The sequence below is a fragment of the Bombyx mandarina genome, chromosome 15 (assembly GCF_030267445.1).
Source record: "Bombyx mandarina strain Sakado chromosome 15, ASM3026744v2".
Taxonomy (NCBI): domain Eukaryota; kingdom Metazoa; phylum Arthropoda; class Insecta; order Lepidoptera; family Bombycidae; genus Bombyx; species Bombyx mandarina.
In genome coordinates, this window is record NC_143221.1 from 8,041,197 (window position 1) to 8,062,941 (window position 21,745).

At 34.2% G+C, this 21,745-nt stretch overlaps 2 protein-coding genes across 2 annotated transcripts; both read right to left on the bottom strand.

Moving 5' to 3' along the window:
• Positions 1-3,943: 3,943 nt before the first annotated feature.
• On the bottom strand, positions 3,944-8,454 carry LOC149501455 (uncharacterized). The gene is made up of 5 exons (XM_089732835.1): positions 8,418-8,454; positions 6,032-6,198; positions 5,777-5,933; positions 5,248-5,496; positions 3,944-4,185 (listed from the first exon to the last, which is right to left on the bottom strand). Exons 1-5 carry the CDS (start codon positions 8,452-8,454, stop codon positions 3,950-3,952), a joined length of 846 nt encoding a protein of 281 aa, XP_089588961.1. The 3' UTR covers positions 3,944-3,949.
• Positions 8,455-10,430: 1,976 nt separating this feature from the next.
• LOC114249396 (odorant receptor 4) lies at positions 10,431-19,801 on the bottom strand. Its single transcript, XM_028182950.2, has 9 exons — positions 19,101-19,801; positions 17,797-17,949; positions 17,165-17,347; positions 16,592-16,787; positions 15,342-15,438; positions 15,021-15,122; positions 12,099-12,187; positions 11,568-11,634; positions 10,431-10,683 (listed from the first exon to the last, which is right to left on the bottom strand). The coding sequence occupies exons 1-9, from the start codon at positions 19,378-19,380 to the stop codon at positions 10,624-10,626; spliced, it is 1,227 nt and encodes a 408-aa protein (XP_028038751.2). The 5' UTR covers positions 19,381-19,801; the 3' UTR covers positions 10,431-10,623.
• Between the last annotated feature and the right edge of the window lie 1,944 nt (positions 19,802-21,745).

Consider the following 21,745-nt stretch of genomic DNA (forward strand, 5'->3'; position numbering starts at 1 on the left):
GTGCTATATCTCAAACGCCTATTCCGCTTCGTTGCACACTAACTGCCTCTTAAAATGTAAATTTATAAACGGCCGATGTTGCAGAACCACCCTCGGTAACGTCAATGAGGATAATTAATACGAAGCACGAGCTGACCCCTGAAATATGAGAGCTGGATGAATTCTCGGAAACACCAACTCGCTAAGTGCGCGCTCGTTAACTTCACACAGAAGTGAGTCCGTGAAACTACAATCCAACTATGCTCGAACCGCCTTCTCTTGCGGATGCTAAGATTTAACTCAAACTTAAAAAGGGTATTTAAAGAAACTTCTTAAGTTGTTAAAGTCGAGAACATGGCACTGCTTTATAGCACTGGTTTTAATTGAGCAGAATATTTTCCTGCCAGTCAGTTATTGTAGAAGCTATTATACTGATAATTACTACTACATCGTGTAGTAATAACATAATTGTTGTAATAACATAATTAGTATGATTTATACGATACAAATAACATACACGATGGGGTAGCCGTTGTAACTATACTGAGACCTTAGAACTTATATCTCAAGGTGGGTGGCGCATTTACGTTGTGGATGTCTATGGGCTCTAGTAACCACTTAATACCAGGTGGGCTGTAAGCTGGTCCATCCATCTAAGCAATAAAAAAATAAAAAAAGACTGGCCAAAAGATCATCTCTATTTAATTAACCAGCTATTAATTAGAACATACGAGGATACAGCGCTGAGCTTTTCTATTTTTCACTACATCCCCCTATTCCTTTCATATTGCAATGTATATGAGTTTCAGCAACCGCTTAACATTAAGTAGACCGCGACTTCGTCCACGGATTCAAAATAAAAAAGAAGTAAATCAAAACAATAAGGGTACCTGTTGCTTTACTCTAATCAAAATCATTGGTTTCTCATTTATAAATCTCATTTAAATACGTTTAATCTCGAGTTTTAATTCATTTTATATTATAAATCCCTACTTTTTGTTGTTGCTTTAATTTTGAACTGACTCCTACTGATTTGGAAACTTGAGAATTGCAATCCAAATATACCTCTAAAGTTGTCGTGGTACCGTCTGTACAACAAGCTAGTTTGCTAGAAATGTTTTAGTTACAAAATCTAACAACCCACCAAGTTTCACGCCAGCTCGCAATGCAAACTAACGATGTTAGCCAGAATATTAACAAACTTCTGAGGCAGTGGAGACATTGGTAATCAGGTGACCAACAACGCTCCAAAACAAGTTAATAAACAAAAAAATTACTTACCATAGAAAAACAAAGCTTACAAAGTATTTCATCAGAAGATATTATAAGACAAAGTAAAAGTATGTGTTTATCCCAATAATAATGCTCCCAATAATTGCCACATAAAAATGCTCGGTAGGCAGCGGCTTGGCTCTGCCCCTGGCATTGCTGAAGTCCATGGGCGACGGTAACCACTCACAATCAGGTGGGCCGTATGCTCGTCTGACTACAAGGGCAATAAAAAAAATAAAAAAAAATACCATCGGTATCTAATTTTTATCTAGAACTGTTTTGCCTTAAATGATATAAAACAATCAGGACTAACAGCTTATTTTTTACATTATACATAGTCAGTTCATAAATTCTGTCACATGTTTAATGTAAAATAATTGAAACAAGTTTATTCATTATGTAACCATTCATATACCAAAATGAACTTAACAAAACATAGATTATTATGACACTAAAGTTTATTCAAAATGACCTCCGTGATTTTGAATACAGGCCTTCAATCTGCGCGGCCAGTCGTCCAGAAAATAACCTCGTTGGACACGCGGAATACGGTTGCTCGCTTCTTCACTACTGTGTGCGTACACCTTATCATTTTGTTTGTTGTAGCTCTCTTCTACGGTAAAAAATTTTTCATCCGAAAAAAGAATTTCCCGATATTTTTTTCCCGCGTACCGCTTCAACAAAGCGCAGCATCTCTTCAGTCTCAGGTCCATTAGACGAGCATTCAAACGATGTCCTGTTTTTGTTCGATATGCCCGAAGCCCTAAGTCTTCATTTAACACCCTTTTCACCGTGGTTCTGCTTAACCCCATCTGAAGGGCCAACAGTTTCTGCTTACATTTGGGATTTCTTTGAATTCGCGCCTTCACAGCTTTTATCACTGCTGGAGTCCTAACAGACCGAGGGCGACCACTTCTTGACCTGTCATCTACACTAGAGTCTTCATTGTATCGTTTGATGGTACGATAAACGAATCTTTTGGTTATATTCAAATTTATCAGTATTTTAAAAAAATTAATTGGCGCGTAACCGCAACGATGTAACGCAATAACTGCAACACGGTCTTCTTTAAGCGTCCACTCCATATTTAAAAATGAGTAAAATTCTAAAAGTATACATTTTTATTTTCATGAACAATTCGAAATTCGAATTCAATAAACTTTTTTGTGGCCAGCATTCTAAAAGAAAAGTTTTTACTGTGTGACAATACTTATGACCTGACTAGTTATATATATTTACAACGCATGCGAAATCAATGTTTTATTATCGAAGGTAAACAATCTATTTCTGGTGGTTACCGGATTCTAAACACATCACAACCTGAAAGGCTTTGCCTGCCTGCTTTGCATTTATACATGATATCGAACCTTTTAAACCACAACGTATGATGCACAGCTATACAGTATATTGATACCTGCCATATCTACCTGCGAGCTTACCACAAACCCTACCACCAGTGCGCTTAATTTTTGTTACATGACCCAATTCGTTTGTTGTGGAAATCGGTCTTAAGCACATACTTCCCTATGAAATTTGTTATCTGTCTGGGGGATCTAGATAAAGCAATAAGATATGACCCTATAAACTTTTAATAGCCGAATAATTACAGCTACACATTACTATTTTTCATGTCCTTGGCCATATTTACACAGTTTAAATCCAAATACACAATCTGTTTCCAACCGACAGGGTAAAATTGTTTCTAAAAAGTATTTGGATATAACGGGGCTCGAAATTATCCCAAGATCGAACATTCCTCCCGTTTACATAAAAATACCTTACCTTCGAAAAGGCTGGGTCCGTGAAATGCTGGCAACTTTTAAAATAAATATTTTAGGGAGAAACTCTGAAAGGTTTCCTTTACTGTGGATAATGTCTGGCACGCCACCTTTTAATCCTTTCATTTAACGCAACCGAGTCACGGAAGCTGTTCTTTTTTATATTATTCTACTCTCTACGCGAAGAATACTTAATTAAAACTCTTAACTTACCTGCGTACTGAATAAAGAGAAAATGGCCCGCCCTCACATCAATTGCAGAATTATCTTTTTTTTTGTTTTCTAAGGAAAGAATTGTTAATGGTTTTGCAGGATTTTGGAATTTAAATATTTTTGTGACAGACGCTTCAGAACGTCTCCGAGCTTAAACTGTAACACATCAATACATAATATTCCGTAGTTCCCAAAATAATGTAAAAACATCTAAACCATTACAACAGATCAAGGGCTACTCTTGCAAATTTACATGAAATGCTCCGTTCGAGCTTTATGTAAATATTGAACTGGCCAGAGCTTTCGGAGCTATACTCCGCAAATATATACGAGATACCTTTCGGGAATTTATGGCCTCACGACGGCTAATTTGGCCCTGAAAACCGCGGGCTGTAAATCGAAGCGGGCAGAAGCATTAATCATGTGAGGCTGGATTTAAGCTCCGCCCGCGCTTTAACGCCGACCATCCCGAATACCAATGTCCGAACTAATTAAAAACCAATCACTACCACTTAACGTTCTCGTGAAACACACCTTTGTTAATTGCAAAGGCGTTCCAAGGTTTCTTTTATCGACCGCAGTATCCCAACAATAATTAAACATCCTAATGGAAGGTAAGATTTATTTTAATTTAGAACAGAAACAAAACGATTTGGTTTTATTATAATTAAATATCGTATTACGATGCTATAACGACTATTCGTATTTCACAGATCCAAATCTAAAATAACTTTAAATATATTTCTCAGTATTTCCTTTGATGAAGAATCAGTTTTTAGAAACCTACGGTTGAAGGTTGCCGTTGGCTTGGGATACTTTGATACCTTGTGTGGCGAAGGCACGGTGTCAAGAAGTTTAAGTGACTTCAGTGCAGACACTTGGTGCATAAAATTCAACGGAGACAGGTTCTTGTAGCATTTGCCTAACGGTTGGATCGTTACATCTGAGAAATTAAAAGGATACCAAGTTTTAATAAGTAATTATAATTAATAATCATGTAATTTTTCATTATACGAACATCACATCAAACATAATATTATAATGAATGAGGCAATTTTAGTATCTGTAGCTTGTTTCATATTCGCAAATTTAAATTATAACAAGGTTCTAAGAACCCTTTAGTTTATATAGGTGAACAAACTCATCGCTCATCTGGTATTAAGTAGTTACGGGCATCTATAGACATCACACCGTGAATTCTACTGCTCACCTTGAAACAATACAATTGAGACTTTGAATTGTAACTGAGGTTTCAATTGTTTTTATGACAGCTGTCTACGCTCTTGTTTTGTTTTTCCTACCTAAGCTTGTTATCTGAGTTGTGTTATGTATATGTTATCTGTTGAGAGGCTATTTCAGCGTAACCTTAACTAGTAGGTAGGTAGGCTCAAACCTGACGTCGTTGCTAACACAAACCCTAGCAAGAGCCGTGCTTCGCAGAATCTAACATCGGGTCGGAAACGCGACCCACTGTGAAGATCCGGTGAGAAACTCAGTGGGCTGTGTCTGTGGATTAATTTACTCGTCGAGCCCTTCGTCGCGAGCGACAGGTTCGACGAGAACCATGACCGGAGCTCTTTCAACGAGAACGCATGACTATAGGTAATTCTAATTAATAATTAATATTTCAGTTTTTTTTTATTTCTTCAAGTTTTTAACAATATTTTAACTATATTAATCCTAAATAAACTTAATAATTGAAATCTTCGGGTGCAGGCGTGTTAAACATAACAGAACTTTTCAATTTTGAAATTTCATACCCTAAACTATGTAGTACTCTCTGTTTCGCTAAAAATTTTTTAAAACTAATATATGAGTTTTTTTATTGTTCTGTATTTTATTCTTTTATTTTTAAGAACAATTTAAGAAATCTACAAATCCCCGACTTACCCCGAATCGAGTTCCATCGAGAATCGTACACGTACGGAATGTCAGGCACGTCTTTATTATTAAGCCTGGGAGTTTGCGATTGAAAATATACAATTTTCTGGTGTTACATACTCACTTAGTCCAAGTGCACAAGAGAACAAGTCTATGTGGCAATGGTTTATCATAGGTCTATAGCTGTACGTTTTCATATCCGTCTTCCATATTTGCGCGCAAGCCGGTTCGTATATGTCAGCGCAGAATGTTGGGCACGTATGATTACATGCCTGATGTCCTCCAACTATACTAAAATCATATAGCCTTCGTCCGTTCTTTTCCATGTGTGGCTTACGTATATTACACAGACGATCCGGTATTTGACGTATATCTTAAAAGTGAAACGTTGGCCCAATTAAATTTTGTAAACATTGCACAGTTTGATTTATTTCGCCTGCATATATCGAGTTTAGAGGCACATTTTTTATTATATTTTTGAAAAATAACATCTTATATGATATTTTTAGCTAAGAATATTTTCAATAGTTTATTTAAAATTAGATTGAAGAAATTTAAAAAAAATCCAAACAGAAAACAGTACACAAAATTACGCTTATGTTTGTCTGATATATCAAATTTGAAAACATATTATTCTTCAATATTATACACACCAAGTAGAGATTTAAATTGACATCTATATTTTTTCAGATGACAGATATTTTGATATTTTAAGATAACTTGGGCACCATCTGATGCCTCCGCCACTCCACACACGTTGTCAAAAACATTGGAGCATTTAATTTCTTCACATGATTCAGCGAAAGTAGCCTGAAAAACTACTTACAATAGTTTTAACGATACAAGTTTTCACTAGTACAACACTTGTTTATTATATATTTATTATATACCGGTCGAAACTCCTTTACCTTCCCTTTGGATCTATTGAAAAACGTACAAAAACATTCTTTTGTTAAAACTACTCCGGTGAAAGGTTCAGAGAGTTCACATACTTTAAAGTCAATTAAATAAAAATCTGTAAGCAATGCTACATTGGGTTGAAGATTATCAAATTGTAGATATTGTTTTATGAAACCTTGAAAAACAGTTTTATAGATTGTTTAAGTATGATATATTTGCCAGATTCTAATAATAAAGAATTCTGTGGAGTTAGTATTTGCTCTACTCCTAGTACCTAAATGTGAATAAACGATCACTGTATGTCAGTAAAAAAATCAAAGAACGCTGCTGTAATTCCCCGATGATACCTTAGTCATTTTCAATGAGGCTCTGGAGAACACGGAACATGCAATTCTAGACCTTAAAGATTGATTAAACATAACATACTCACATACTGAAAAAAGCAGAATTAATCTAATAAAAAAAAGTTGATTTTGCGAATCGTAGAAAAAATACAGCATTCCGATCTCATATTTTTACACAAAAATGAATTTTCCTTTTATGCATGTTAGCGAAATTGCTTTTTAACGTTTCCAGTGAAAGTTTAACGACTAAAATTTTAATTAAACAAGTTAATTTATATCTGACCTTAAGACTCAGTATCGCAAGAAAATTCCCTATATCACTTAGGTCGGCCGGTGTTGTTTAATCTGTGGGAGTGGGAAATTATTCTATCTCGCGAAGCGCACAAATTGCGCAAGGACACAGCTGATTTATGAATGGACGTTAACTTTGGAGGTCGGACATTAGTGGCAAGTGATAGCCTCGCGACGGCGCCTAATTCAACACCGGACAACCGAAACCAACCCTATCTACATCTATATAACATCCACGTTCATTTGCAGTCCATCAAAAACCGCACTAACCTACATATTCCATTTACGTGCTTTCTCAAAAGGAACAATACAGAGGAGACGTTAAAGATATCTTGTCAAAATTTATTTGTGTAATAACATCAACTAACTAACTATATAGAATTTTTTTAGCCGACATTTGCACACATGAGCTTGTTGTGACTGGTCACAGCCTGCCTATATGGAAATTCCAACTGTGTCACTTACACTTTTTTATGAATACAATGATTTTAATTATTTTTTTCCAAATTTAAATGAATAAAATTTTTTTTATTGCTTAGATGGTTGGACAAACTCACAGCCCACCTGGTATTAAGTGGTTACTGAAGCCCATAGACATCTACAACGTAAATTCGCCGCCCACCTTGAAATATAAGTTTTAAAGTCTCAGTATAGTTACAACGACTACCCCACCCTGCAGACCGCAACGCATTACTGCTTCACGGCAGAAATTGGCAGGGTAGGTTTTACCTACCCGTGCTGACTCACAAGAGGTCCTACCACCAGTTTATTGCTCTTGTAGACAGACGCACTATGGCCATCTGAGTGGTTATCTTCGCTCTTGGACACCAGCAAGGGGCACAGCCAAGCCGCTGTCTACTGCTGCGTTTTTCCGTAAGCCTCGTTTGGAGAAAAACATGTCCCGTAACTCAAGAAGGGAAATTCGTTTCAAAGTCGGATAGTATATGGCAGAAAAGTTTGATCTATTAAGTTAGATTAAGAGTAGGCGTTTTCCAAAGTTACTAAGCCATCAAATAGTATTCAATTTTTTTATTATTGAATGTAAGTGAATATAAGTGATGCTAGTGATGAAGACAAGGTTATTCGTTGTCATTCAAATGTCACCTTATGTCATCCACGTAAATTTTAAAGTACCAGTGTATTCAAAACTTCGGAAATAATGCAATGATAATAAAAAAACGCCATATTAAACAGTTAAAATAGTTTTAATTATGTCTATCACTCGCAAATATCGGAGAACTACTTACTAACTCTTACATTGAATTGAGATCATTGCACGAACTTTCCCGTGACACCCGCGTGTCCTCTTTGTGTAGATAAGTGAATCTCGGTCGTTTGTCACATGCTTGCGACAGCTAGTATGCAAGTCCGTAGCCTGGAAAGCTTATCGTGAAACGCAGCGAGCACACTCGATCCGACATTTGTCAGAAGACTACTCTTGACCCCTGCGCGCATATATCACTGAGGCCATTCGGGCTTGTTCTATAGACGATATACATAGATTATACTGGATTTGCCTCGTGCCTTCACACACATGAGATTTTCTGTTCAAAAAGAATGAAACACGCTGCCCCTTCACAAACATATTAATTGCATCAACCACTTTTCTATAAACTATCAATCGACTTATAAGACTCATTGGTATGTGTCATCACAAATTAGCGAACACGCTATCGGGTTTAGCATAGGAGATAGATATATGTACCTGGCGTCCCAATTTTATAATTTATTTTATCATGATGGAAAGTATCGTACATACCTTCGTGCGCAATGTCATACAAATACAGGGCAGCCATCTTAGCGTGATTGGGTAAAAAACAACAAAAAAAATTCACATTTCACTGAAGATTATCACACATTTGCGATTTTGTTTGGCTTTAATCGACTTTGCTTGCTAGTTCACTTTATATAGGGTTTCATTTTAACATTGCTTCATTGAGGACTCCTTGCAACCTGATGGTGGGTGGGACTGCAACACGGTTTCTATTACTGGCAGTCAAATGTACAATGCCTAAAATTGTACTTTGCTAATTGCTTAATAAAAACTATTATTGTTAAACTACTATTATTAGCTAGGGGTCTTGGGCACGACGTGGGAGGAGCTAGAACAGACTGCCCAAGACCGATATAAATGGAAAAATTTGATTCGAGCCCTACACCCCAGCAGAGGGTAATAGGAAAAAATGATGATGATGATGACTATTATTAACCTTGCTTTTTATTATTATTACTACGACATGTCTTGAGACTGCACAAAAAAAACACATTTCTTTCTATTACATGAAGCAATCAAACATTCCAGTTTCAAAAGCAAGGTAGACTTTCTCGAGCCTAAAGGTGATAATTACACACGTTTGCGAAATCAATGGGCTTAGCTTAGCTTAGCTTAGCTTAACTTTGCAGCTATTGAACACCGTGTAAGCATACGTGCATGACTGAACTAATGACCAACGTCAGTACTGGTGCTTCATACTGAAAGTAAAAGAATTAAAGTCTTAATAAAAACTAACGACTCCATCAAATATTCGTCAACGGTTCTTAAATAGTACAGTACCTAGTATACTATTCGTCTAGTTCTTATTACCTATTCCAATATATTTATCACTGAAATCTGATAAGCTAATCTGAGATTGTACCTGTGACGCGTAATAATAATGTTATTAGCTATTCCCACCGACTGACGCACCCGTAATGACAAGGATTACGTTTGAATTAAGGCAGCACTTTATGGATACCCATTCCAGTGAAACGGCACCAGTTCGCAATTTATGATCATCGAAATTAAAATATAACTCAAACTCCCAGTTCACCTTTCACTGGGAATACAAGTATCTCCAAGTCGTATTTATTAAAATTATTTTGGAATGTTATTTTAGATGTTTTTTCTTGTACAATAATTTTCATTGTGATCGCAATCTACCTATTCTTGATTAAGATAGAAGTTTTGAATTAGGTATGTCAACGAAATCCCAGCCTCCTTGTATTAATTGGTCCTGAAGCCTTTGAAAGTCGTCGTGGCCTAAAGGATAAGACGTCCGGTGCATTCGTATGTAGCGATGCACCGGTGTTCGAATCCCGCAGGCGGGTACCAATTTTTCTAATGAAATACGTACTTAACAAATGTTCACGATTGACTTCCACGGTGAAGGAATAACATCGTGTAATAAAAATCAAACCCGCAAAATTATAATTTGCGTAATCACTGGTGGTAGGACCTCTTGGGAGTCCGCACGGGTAGGTACCACCACCCCGCCTATTTCCGCCGTGAAGCAGTAATGCGTTTCGGTTCGAAGGGTGGAGCAGCCGTTGTAACTATACTGAGACCTTAGAACTTATATCTCGAGGTGGGTGGCGCATTTACGTTGTAGATGTCTATGGGCTCCAGTAACCACTTAAACACCAGGTGGGCTGTGAGCTCGTCCACACATCTAAGCAATAAAAAAAAAAAAAAAACACTAGATGAAAACTACTATCCAAACTATACGAGAACCCACTCAAATACGTAAATTGTGTAAAATATTTACTAATTAAAAACTTTCTTACAATGACACCTACAGATTTCAACATTATATCTAAAAAACCCAGGGACCGTATAAAAAGATCAACTTAAATATAATTTAGATGATATTCATTAGATTAAAGATTATAACATATTATAATTCACATAGATATATATAATAATATGATACAAAATCGAGTTTGTATTCAAATTCGTAATTAATAAAAATGAAATAAAAATGTATTTGTTCGTTATCTTCACTAATTTAACAGACTTTATTTTAGGTACACACATATACATACGAAAAGTGCAATTATACAACTAGCTTTAAATGTAATGGTCATAGAATAAATGTTAGGACATGCATTATTCTTAACAATACACATTTTGTATTATAAACTACATTTCACTATTGCTCTTAACAATACAGGAGCTCTTGTAATTATCAAATAGTAATTTCTTATTTTCAATTACGGCGATACGAAGTGTAGAGAAGTGTGAAATATGAATAAGCTGTGGTAAGTATCTGAAAATTATTATACAATTAATTTAAACCAATTGAAATGTTCATAAAGGCCTTTGACGTTTTTGGAGATTTCTTTAATCTAATGTACTCCAATCAAAACGTAAAATTATTTTTACTAATGTTCATCTTTAAATATTTTTTTTATTGCCCTTGTATGCAGACGAGCATACGGCCTAATAGTGAGTCGTTACCGTCGCCTATGGACTTCAGCAATGCCAGGGGCAGAGCCAAGCCGCTGCCTACCGAAATTTAAAAGTATTTTCCTTCAGTGTAGAATGGCTACGCAGAGTGTGTGAACTATTACAGAATCCGAAACAGCATCAAACTACTGGCCTTACGTTTGTCGAATTTATTAAATTAAGCAAAGATTTTTATGCTTTCAGTAGTGTTTCGTGTTTGGGAACACGAAAAGTTATGTTAAGTTAGCAAGCAGACGCTCTCGCTAGTGACCATGATTCTTACGCGTCAGACTGATTAATTCAATTCACCCAACGGTCGAAATTTGACCATTATCACTGAAAACCTAAAATCCAGATTCATTTTATACATTAATTCTAGTCTTTCATTTTACTATTATCATTTATTCTAGGACAGTTAGAAGAAAAATATTTCCAAAAAAAGATAAAACAAAATGAAGGATTGATGACCGAGGAGAAAAAAATTACTGAACTGTTTTATCATTATCTACTTATGTATATATAGATTGAAAAAACATCAGTAAAATATATTTATTCTATAGATTTCAGTGTTATCATGTCAGGATTTATTACCAATACTGTATTTTTGGAACGCATCCAACAAATTCTCCATTACATTCGTTTCATCGAAAAACATTATTCTCAATTCACAAAGACTATAATGTTTAAAAAGTATTATTTACTTACAGAGCTATACGTGGTCATTGTGATTGAACGAAATTTCAAAGCAGTGAAATACAAAGGTTTTTGTGACCTGCAAATGAATATGACTCATTTATTAAATTAGCATGAATATTTTAATTAAAAAAATATGCATAAAATTACTAAGCTTGTTTTTCAACGAATGAGACAAATAATGACATTTTCTGAGTAAAAAAACACCTGTAAACATTTACCGTTTTTGTTTGGAAAACGCACATTCAAAATTTTCCCAAAACATAAAACAGTATTTTAAGTGGAAATGAATTCAAAACATATTCGGTCACATTGTATTTTCATGTCCGGACATTTCCATATTCACGAATCGACCGTTCGACAGAATAAAACACATTCAACAAATCAAAATAAACATTGAACAATAATAGCTGAAACCTTTTTCAAAATACATACATAAAATATAGAACATCGAATTCCTGCACCGATGGGATAAAAATATTTCTAAGAGAGGATTGATTATATGAATATAATGACCAACGGCGAATGAACGTAATCCATTACCTTTGAAGTACGACCAGGAGCGCCCGCCGGCAACGGGTGTTGGTTCTGTACCAGCCGCTTTCATACACCGCGTCAGATACGCCCACGCTCTGAAAACATTTTTCTGTCTTCACATACAAACATCTACTTGTAGGCTTTTAGCACATACATACGAACACAAACAACCCTTTGCCAAAAAAAATAATCTCTTTGTATGTTTTTCGTATTCGAAGTTATTATTGTAAGAAACCATTTCGTTTCTCGAATTGGTTCTTTTTGGTGTGAAACGAAAGTAAAGCTATGTGAATTATTTTTATTTCAATTTAGTGTTTTTTGCCGCGCATAATGTCTTATGAAATTCTTGGTAAATTCTCAGCTTCGTAATACTGAAAGGTTTCATTTTACTTTAACTAACTTAACTAACTTTTTACTGGTGGTAGGACCTCTTGTGAGTCCGCGCGGATAGGTACCACCACCCTCCCTTTTTCAACCGTGAAGCAGTTATGCGTTTCGGTTTGAAGGGTGGGGCAGCCGTTGTAACTATACTGAGATCTTAGAACTTATATCTCAAGGTGGGTGGCGCATTTACGTTGTAGATAACTATGGGCTCCAGTAACCACTTAGCACCAGGTGGGCTGTGAGCTCGTCCATTCACCTAAGAAAAAAAAAAAAGAAAAAAAAATTAGGCAGATAGGCAATAGATAGGCAAACTATATTAACTTTACTACTGTTAAAATCATCCATGACAAAGAAAACTATTATATAAAGTATTCGAAACGTCAAAAAGAATACAATGACAATAAAAAACGCGAGATTGAACCGTAAAACTAGTTTTAATCATGTCTACGACTCGCGGAAACCAGAGAAAATACTTAACAACCAGTTCCTAAAACAGTCTATATTAATAAATTTATAAAATTCCTAAAATATGTAGTCTTAAGAAGAACTATGACGATACATACATATATATGCACTTAGTAGACCTGTGTTTGTCTACGTCGTATTTTACGTTCATTTTCTTGTAAATAAATACCTTGAAAATGTTGTCATTATAAAAGTACAAATAGAAAATTCAATAATTAAAAGTAAGAAAATGAAATCCTATCCAATTTGTTAGGTACATAACCGTTAACATTTTATTAAGCTTGACCACACAACCATTGCATAAAAGTTTTCTTAAAGCCAATAATTACGATATACCATAAATGATGAGTAAAATACAATTTACGAGTGAATTTTGTAAAACAGCTATGTCACAGCAAAGATTTGTGTTTTTTAAACAGCATTGGAAAACACCCTATTGAATATTGCAAACCGAATAATGGATTTTGGTTTCACCATTTTTACGCTGCGCAACAAATCCTGCGCTGTGTAAAAGCTCTCAAAGCAGGTAACATAAGCAGAAATTCATGTTATATTGCCTTTATTTATAGCTTTTAGAGTTACTATTCTTACTAGAGAGCAAGCCAATTTTAAACTGAATTATAAAAGTCAGAATACCACTCTTGATAAATATTCAAAAGGCAATTTTTATTTTTTTGGTAGTGATTAAAATCCTAGCTACAGGCGCGAAGCTTATAGTGTATATCACTACTGCGAGCACTGTTTTGTATCACTCTTGTGTGGTTTCAGGTCGAAGCAATTTCAGATTTTTTTTTTATATTTCAACAGTGGAGCAGAAGATAACCACCGTAGACCTTACCAAAAAGCTTATGGGCCAGGACGCGGAAGCCAACATTCACGAATTTTAAATCTCAATTGTAATGGAATTTGTCTTACACTTTTACTTATAATTTCTTGGTGACAAACGTACCCAGAACGGCTAAGCTAAGTATTGCTGGCTCACACCACTACTTATTTTTCTGTAAGGATTTCCGATAAAATTTACAGCAGAACATTAAAAAAAAAAACTGAAAAATGTTAATCCATTTGAAATCTCTATATTTTACAATAGTTAATTTCAATATAATATGTTTTTTTTATTTATTTAAAACAAATCCAGTTCTCTACCTACCCTACAGTACCTAATCTTACACAAAGATTTTACTGAACCTAATTTGTTCGAGATAATTTTATTATTATTCACTTTTTTCAGTTCAATAATCAAAATGCGAAATAAATTTCTTACAAAATGAGTCTCTGGTTTTTTTTCTACTGAATCCAACCGTATCCAAAACTCATGGTAATTGCACAAACATGGAGATAATAAAGCGCTCGAACATGTGAAAGAGAATTGTGCTTATAACAGAGCTATTCAAAAACATTCGCCACTCCAAATCCTTCTTTGGAATAAAATGAATATGTGCTGAAACATCCGACGCCCCGGGATTACTTACTTGCCCAAATAACATTCCACGGATTCTTGAGACCTATTGTCTTAATTAGAACTCTGAAGCTAATACACTAAACCAAATGTAGAACAGCGGTTCCGTAAGCATATTGTTATTACGTTTCAAACTTTCTAAGTATGTTTATGCGTTATTAAACACGACTACTTAGTCTTATAGTCTTTAATAATCCTTAAGATACTTTTGTTTGTACTTGTTTTAGCTTGAGTAGGTGAAAATATAAATCCACTATTATCTGTGACGCAAATGGATATATTGTTATTCCTTTAAAATAATTAAAAAATTTCCATGACCTTCTCAAGCTTGAGAATATGTTCCCCGAGGAGTGAATAACTAAGGCTGTCTAGACGCTGTAATCGCAAAAGACGTGGTATGTGTGTGACAAGTTATTTATATTTAAATCAATACAATAAATTTTCATTTCTAGTATTCAAAGATATTAAAAGTATTTACACCTTTTTTATTGATGTACAAAAAAACTGTTTAATAATTTCAAAATAAATAAACAAGCATAGCGATCCAATATTAGTAATTATAACTTAATAAAATCAATATGTGTAAGTAACAAGAATGAAAGAGTTCAAAAGATACTTACCGCTCTATAAATATCGTCAGCGTACCAGCAAACGATTCCCATTTGAGTCAGAGCAGCGCCTAAGAAAAACTTATCACTCATTTCCATCCAGGGCTGTAGAAACTATAATAAAATTTAAACTTCAATCTACGTCGCTTCTCTACCGCTTGACATCTAAATAGTTTTAGATAATAACGTGAAGTTAAACATAATTTGCTAAACCCAAACTCGGTTGCAGACTCTGGCTTATTGGTTGGTCTTGATATTTTAATGTTATCTGCAACTTGTGATGGCGAATTTAATTCTTCTAGTTGGATCTTTAGTATTATAAAATTTACTCACCACGATCGTAAAAACGACGCAGCAGATATTAACAGAACTGAGGAGGACGTTTATGAGATTAACGACCGAAAAAGCATTCTCAAGATCATTGATGTAGCTAAAAATTTACAAAGGAATTATCATTGATATTTTAATTTATTGAAAGTTTTTTCGTACTGAAAGGCACTGGCATTGCTTACGTGCATGAGCGACTATGACTACTGCATTAGGCATTAGGTAGACCGTATGTTCATCTGGATCGCACCGCCCGCCACCGGAGTAGAGTTCATCAATACTACCTGGAGTCACTGCGGTCGTCAACAGTGCGTTTCCAGAGGTATTTTTTGCTACGTACTATCCGGCTATGGAATGGCTATTTCCCGAGCGCTACATGTCCTTCTTCAAACGAGGCTTGTGGAGAGTATTAAACGGTAGGCAGCGGCTTAGCTCTGCCCCTGGCATTGCTGAAGTCTATAGATGACGGTAACCACTCACCATCAGGTGGGCGTATGCTCGTCTGCCTACAAGGGCAATAATAATAATAATAAAGGCACTATCCTAATATAAGCGTATTATTGAAATCCAAAGAGTTATAGCACTGATATTTAGTCTCAAAAATTGTTTTATTCTTTTTAAAATTACCTACACTGGTCAAAGTCAAATAAATCCTCTTTCCTCAAGTACATAAATACTCACTCCATTATGTTTCATTTTAAGATCGTTTATTATAAAAAATATTTTCAGATTAATTTTATAAGATTACATCAATAGGCAAAAAGAAAACTTTTCAATACGATTTTCTTCTTTGTTTATTAACTGATTTCTTTTTTGTTTAGGAACCACTGACGACTTATAGAGATAATGTCCATAAAAAATTTGGAAACCGTATTTTTCCTACCTTACGAGAATATGTGAAATTAATAAAATTGTGTCTTAAGGTCAGATGTTGACAGTTCGGCGAAAAACAGTCATTCAAAATCACGTGATTAAAACGACTACCACTCATATAAGAACATTTGTGTGTGTATAAAAAATTGAAGTATATGCCGCTTTTAAAAAGATCATTTTGGTAATTTGGCAAATTAGCAGCGGCGTATTAACACAAAGGGACAGTTCCATACGCGGTAGAAGACTACATTAGACTGTTACTATAACAGAAAATTTTATAATTACCCAGCCGATTTACTGAACCTAATTTGTTCGAAACAATAATTTTATTTATTATTCAGTTTTCTCAGTTCAATAATCAAAATGCGAAATAAATGTCTTACAAAATGAGTCTCTGGTGTATTTTTACTACTGAAATGATTTCATCGTAGCAGTCATTGTCGGATTCGTAATTGCGCCCCTCGGTTGTAGCTAAGCGACGTATCTGCACTTCCAACAGACGTAACAACATGCTAATGTGGCTGGACATTGTCATGAATAACAGGTCTGAGCCGAGCATACAGCATACTGATATAACCCCTGGGAATAAAGCAAAACTGTTTAGCTGAATCGAAAAAGAACAAAAGCGGGTGTCCGTGAATAGTTGATACATTAAATTAGTTTTGCTTTCACATTGTTACTCGGTAATTTGGATATTATATGATGCAACTTTTGAGACGTGGCATTTTATTAAATGCTACTTATTGCACAGAGATGAATAACTATAATTTAATTCAATTAACTAATTTATTACGACTATATCCCAAATTATTCTCAGAACCTTTATTTACCTTTAAACCTTTATTATACTCTATATATATACTTTATTTCTCACTTAATTTGTTGAACGAGAAATAAAATATAACTAAATAAAATAAAATATAAAAAACGTTAATTTAATATATAGTAAGTAATACCTGAAAATGTTTCGAAAACATAAACTATTTCGTGAAAGATTGGTTGGGTTTTGTCGAAAGGATAAAGAAGCTGCCATACGAAGCCAAGCTCTCCAGGAGTCCCTCGCATTTTTCGGTACAAAAGAATGGCAATTGGCGTTAAATTGTACAACCAAACTCCGAGAACATTCCAGAATGCGTATACTAAAATACGTTACAATGTGTGATTAGACAGAGTATTATTTTTAACGTAGACGGTGTTTTAATTTCTTCATCGAAAATTACTTATATCACTTCTTTCAAAAATATCAAATTCCGAAACCATCGCTACTAAATAACAATATTCTTTATTAATATACTTAAATCGTTCTAAATAGTTTTGTAAAAATTTGCATTTTCTAAAATCCGTAAAACCTACATTGTAGAGACTTGTTGGTTCGACACAAGTTTTTTAAATATTTTCATCGTTTTCAAATCCGATTTCTCTTTCTCTTTCTGTCGATGCCATTCTAAGCGATAAAACTCGTTCGCAAAGTAAGTAAAATATGAACTTATTTAAATTAATGAAAATTACAAGCTCACGACCAATATGAAAAAATTCATATCCGACCTTTTTGACATCAAGAAATGTTGTCTGTTTTGCGTTAACTTACAAAATTGTCTTAGCTTTAAAGCGGATAGGCTGTCTCGTTTTATTTGCGCTGCTACTTCATCCTTAATCGAAACAGGCCATATGACTGCCAGTTCCTCAACTAACTGCTTGAAGGTGTTTCGTTTATACCATATCGTTATCAACTTCCCGAAACCTGGTTAAAATGTTTTTTTTATTATAGATTTAAAAGTAATTTATTTTATAGAGTCTCAGTGCTGTTTGAAATATTTAATTGACGAGTTAATTGATTTAAATGAACAGATGAATTTTCTTCTCTCTTTGATTTGATTAATTATGGGAGCCAATGGACATCAAATACGACGGTCGATTTAAAAATTTAAGACAAATAGGCTTCCATTGATGACTCTTCCAAAGAAAACTAAATATTTATCTTTAACTCAACGGTCGTACCAAAATAGTAGTGATACATATCTGTGTTCACTCTCGCAACACTGTGGTAGGTAACATGACGGCAAATTAAACATTAAAAAAAGATGTGTGGTATCGTGGGACACCCGATATGAACGAAGTCCCTTATTATAAAAATACTAGCGGCCCGCTCCGGCTCCGCTCGGGTATTTAACAAAAATTTCAACGATATTTTACGCTGTTTTATTTTTTTTAATAAAAGAACACTTATTGCGGCATAACTATAATAGATAGACATATGCTGTCGCGACACTTTTTGTAAATAATAATGTGTTCTACAAAGTCGTAGTACATTATTTTATTCTTTTTACACCTTGGGTTACATTATTGGAGTTTTAGTAAGGATCCCTGATTTTTTTCAAAAAAGATTATAGCCTATGTCACTCGGGAATAGTGTAGCTTCCAAACAGTGAAATAATTTTTCAAATCGGTTCTGTAGTTTCGGAGCCTATTCAATACAAACAAACAAACAAATCTTTCCTCTTTATAATATTAGTATAGATTAATTTTAAGTTTTATTCGAGGTATAAAGAATATAAAACTGGAGGTTTCGCAACAACCCACGATCATTCGGTAACGTGCGAACTTATTGTGGTACACTTCATTCACGGTTGTTTGCATAAGAATGTATTGCGCAAACGAACGCTCTGAGATCGTGCTCTATGAATGATAAAAAAATATGTTATTTTTTGTACGTTATTACAAAGTTAAGTCGTACACTGTGTGCATTACTAATAAAAATCTTACGTTACGAACCTTTTTTCCCGGTTAGGGTACCCCCCCGCATCGTCCCATAAGGAATTCCATCCAAAAACAATATTAATCTCATCTTATATACTGAATGATACTCTAATTAAAATATACATACAAACATACTCATCGTATCGTATCCCGCAATGTGTAAATAGCTTCCAACGAATTCTTCAATAGAAGCAGAATTTATCATCTGCCCAGCAACGTAGGCCACCTCGCCAGCGAGCATCAGAACTAACATCGACGATGAGAAAATAAACAAAAAGTACTTTTTTAATTTAGCTAAAACCGTTAAAGGTACTTCGTCGATGAATGATAATCCAACCCTGCGGATGCAAAAATTACATAACTTTAAAGTTTCTAATATTTCCATTCTGGCAAATTTTTGGTCGCTTTCAGACATATTTCTATCTGTTTATGAGGTTTGAGTACGAGTTACGTCCTAGCTCTCAAAGAAAATCTCTTACAAATGAACAAGTCGATATTTTCCGTAGCCTATATAAATGCTTTATGTTGTATTAATAATTTCGTTACTTTGAAAGTTATACCATTTGATAACATATACATAAAATATTCATTATCAAAAAAAATCTACATAAAACGCAAATGGGTTACGAACTCTCCCATAAATAATGTACGTTTTAAGAATACGAGCATTCATTAAAACTTTTTTTCAGACCTATCCCAGTTATGACTTTGACGAATGTTATTTGTCGAATATTAAACTTATTGGGGCTCTTTTGTGAAACTTTTTGGATTACTTCGAAAACATTATTAAATCTCTAACGAAAATTAGGCTGAATAGCACAATATGTAACGATCCAGATATATTTTCAAATTCATTTTAGTTCTACGCCGATCTTACTTACATTTAGATGCTAACAATTCCGAATTACTTATTGTATTATTTCACTGAGGACTTTGTTGCACACCGTAATTACGTACTTGCGTGGTTCCTTAATAAATAAATAACAGTCCCTTATCTACGATTAAGTCAAAAAATAAAAAAAAAAGCGACATAGACCAAATACAGCTACTATAATAACAAAAATCCTACTCTAGAGAATTGTACTAGAATTGTGGGTATTTTAAGATAAAAATCGCATAAAGTATACATTGCGTGATAGGGCGTATTGTAAATCAAGGAATCACATGCTATACGTATAGATGGCACAGCTCTGGTTGTTTTTGCCGCGAAATAGTTGTTGAATGGTGGCATTAGTATAATAACGTCTATGAGCTACGGTAAAATAAAATAAGGGAAAGGGAATGTTCACATGCTTTTGCTTTTGCCGTTTGCTTTGCGGGTAAAGAATAAAGAATTCCAGAATTTAATTGGCCAATTCGCTTTTTCTAAATCCTCTTATTATATAATATTTAATTCTATTGTTACGATGCCGTAGATTTATCCTTCGTCTCACCAGATTACTATCTCACTCGAGTATTTCATAAATTGAAAATGCTCGTAACCTGTTTCACTGTCAGACGCCATGCTCTAACTATAACATCTGTTTAATACACACCATACACAGAACAATCCATAAGGCATAATATTAAACAGAGTAGATAATTACACGACAACGACATTTTAAAATCCGTATGAATCCGTTAGTAATGGACATTTAATGATGAAAACTCTTTTTTACATTACTTACAACAGTTACAACATTTCATACTTGTACATGGCGCATCTTATCCAATTTGTGATGAAGGTTTAATTTTTATTATTAAAAACATTTGTTTTGTTTTAATACAATGCATCAAAACAAAATAATTTATGGTCGCTAAATTCTGACGTTTCTTGTTTACAGTGAAACAATATACGCACAAAATTACGACCGAGCATAAACATCAGCATAATTTAAATTTGTGTCATGTAAATTAGTGTCATTTGAATAATTTCGTTCGGAAACTCTGCTCTTTTTAGCTAATTACCTTTAATAGAAAACAAAACAAAAAACAGAAAATTCTACCGTGTACTAAATAGTAAGTAAACTGCCAAAGCACATTATTACCATGATTTTCATGCAAATTTATGAGAATGAAAACAATACAGTAGTTTTAGGTGAATTATTTTGAATTTAATTATAGTTTGTGAGCACACATCACGATAAGACGTTGATGAAGTGCAATAAACTGAACCCATTAATGTTAGACCGTTATCTGTTAATGTAAAGAGTCAAAGAGAGGATACGGTACCGAATATTTATAAGACATCCATTGATTTTTACACGAGATTAATAGAGGCACATGGAATAGAAAAAATTGTGGGTAAAATAACAACGTAACAACAAAAATAAAAAGAACAATCATAAAAAATAAACATGTCAAACGAAATTGTAATCACGTACATTCATATCAAAAATTTCAATCGTGTAACATAAGATACTTATCTAAATTATTTATTCACCTGAGCGTCAAATTATCTTTTATATGTTGCCCTATATCACATACATATTTAGGATAAAATGAGTTCGATTTCGTCGGAAATTATTATTATGGAAGCAAATCATGTGAATTTTTCTAAACCAGTACACTTGGCCTCTGTTCCTGAACAATGAAGCTCGACTACTAACAAGATCCGAAGGTCTGCAAATTTCGGATGGGGCGAATGCAATTAAAACTGTATCAAAAACAGAAAACTTATTTAAATTATATTTTAATAAGTATTAATTTGATAATTAATTGAATAATTAAGAGTTTTGCTAGTAATTTAATCGAAAAATCATAAATCATCGCATCGTCTACGATCTTGCACGATAATAAAT